The 1,509-nt window shown below is 36.6% G+C and overlaps 1 protein-coding gene across 1 annotated transcript; it reads right to left on the bottom strand.

Annotated features, from left to right (window-relative positions):
- Positions 1 to 178: 178 nt before the first annotated feature.
- On the bottom strand, positions 179 to 1,485 carry LOC107736410 (tankyrase-2-like; the record flags this gene model as incomplete). The annotated part of the gene is made up of 4 exons (XM_016547830.1): positions 1,318 to 1,485; positions 916 to 995; positions 642 to 787; positions 179 to 198 (listed from the first exon to the last, which is right to left on the bottom strand). Coding segments are annotated over exons 1-4 (343 nt in total), but the record flags the coding sequence as incomplete, so codon positions are not given.
- Positions 1,486 to 1,509: the final 24 nt, after the last annotated feature.

The raw sequence follows: 1,509 nt of genomic DNA, 5'->3' as shown, positions 1-1,509 counted from the left end.
ATTAACTGTTTTATTAAAAAAAAAAAAATTGTGGCTATATTCTAAAAATTAAAATATATATTCTTTAAATTTCATTGAATAAGGTCTGTTTAATGAGAGAGAACACGTGCATGTCTATTTCAATAAATGTAATGTCTGTTTATGTATGACATACTTTTTTATTATTTAAATGTAGCACCATTGTATGGAGGCCCAAACCTGCAGAAATTAGAAATGAACAAATGAATGAGTACATTTAATAACAGGAAAATAAATAACGGATTAAATGACTTGATAAAAATAAAGAACAAATAAAGTTAAAAATAAATACAAAAAAAGAAAGAAAACCATACTAAACTGTATTGCATTTGTTTTATCAAGCCATATATTCCATTATTTATGTTCTTATTATTACATTCTTTCATTTATTTAAAATTTTTGCAGGTTTGGGCCTCCATACAAGAGTCATGCCTTCATGACAATGCAGCCAGTGAAATAGTAAGATGCTTTCTATTTATTGTTTTTGTATTATTTTGGGGTAAACACACTTATCTAGTCAGTTCTGGAAAAATATGATTTATTTTGCTGCGGCTTTGCAGAGGTGCACAAATTCTCTTTCTTTTTGACTCTACATTTGGATCTCTAGTCTTGTGACATCTCACCCCTTATCTTTAGCATGTACATCGGCTCCGTGCTGCAGCAGATACTCCACCACAGCCACACGGTTGTATCCCGTAGCGAAGTGCAGAGGTGTGGACTGCCTTCCCTCAACGTCTCTACAGTTCACGTTCTGAAGAGTACAGAGCTTCTACATGGAAAGGTGAAGAACAATGTCAGCTCTAACATGGGAATCTGGTATAATCAACTTCAGAATGATTTCACAACTACATGGGAGAAAAAAACCATCACACTTTTTGGTGTATTTTTAGTCCTTACCTTTACGACTTCCAGATCTCCTGATTTGGAGGCTTCTAACAGCTGCCTGTCTGTATCTGAGTTGCCTGTGCATGCTCCCTCTAGGAATTACAAAATATTTTCTATAACTGCAAGCATGACACTTTGGCACTTTACAGGGCTCAACAGTGTGAGTGTTTCACTCACATCTTTGACTAGAAATAGATGAGCGAACTGTAAAATGTATTTAGGAGCATCTTGAAATTAAAGCCCCTGAAGATCTAAAAAATTCAGTTGTATGGAATTCAAGATCATAACAAGTCTTAAATATTTTAATGGTATAACAAATGTCTTATTATTTTTAAATTTGGGGATTTTTTTTCAGTCATACAGGTTTTGAAGGACATGAGGGTGAGGAAATTGTGAATCTGAAGTAAACATCACCTTGCAGTATCTCCTGAATGCTTTCATTGGCGAGCTGGGAGTGTGACAAGCCCTGTAGGGAGGTGATGAGCGGGTCACCTCCAGCACTCAGGAGCATTCGACAGGTCTGCAGATGGCCGCAGTGAGCCGCGCGGTACAGCGCCGTCTGACCCAGGTTATCTACCGCATTCACCTGCACAAAACAACAACACT

Source organism: Sinocyclocheilus rhinocerous, unplaced genomic scaffold (genome assembly GCF_001515625.1).
Source record: "Sinocyclocheilus rhinocerous isolate Xijiao unplaced genomic scaffold, SAMN03320098_v1.1 C36679878, whole genome shotgun sequence".
NCBI lineage: Eukaryota > Metazoa > Chordata > Actinopteri > Cypriniformes > Cyprinidae > Sinocyclocheilus > Sinocyclocheilus rhinocerous.
The sequence above is the reverse complement of the archived record's forward strand: the minus strand, read 5'-3'. Positions and strand labels throughout refer to the sequence as shown.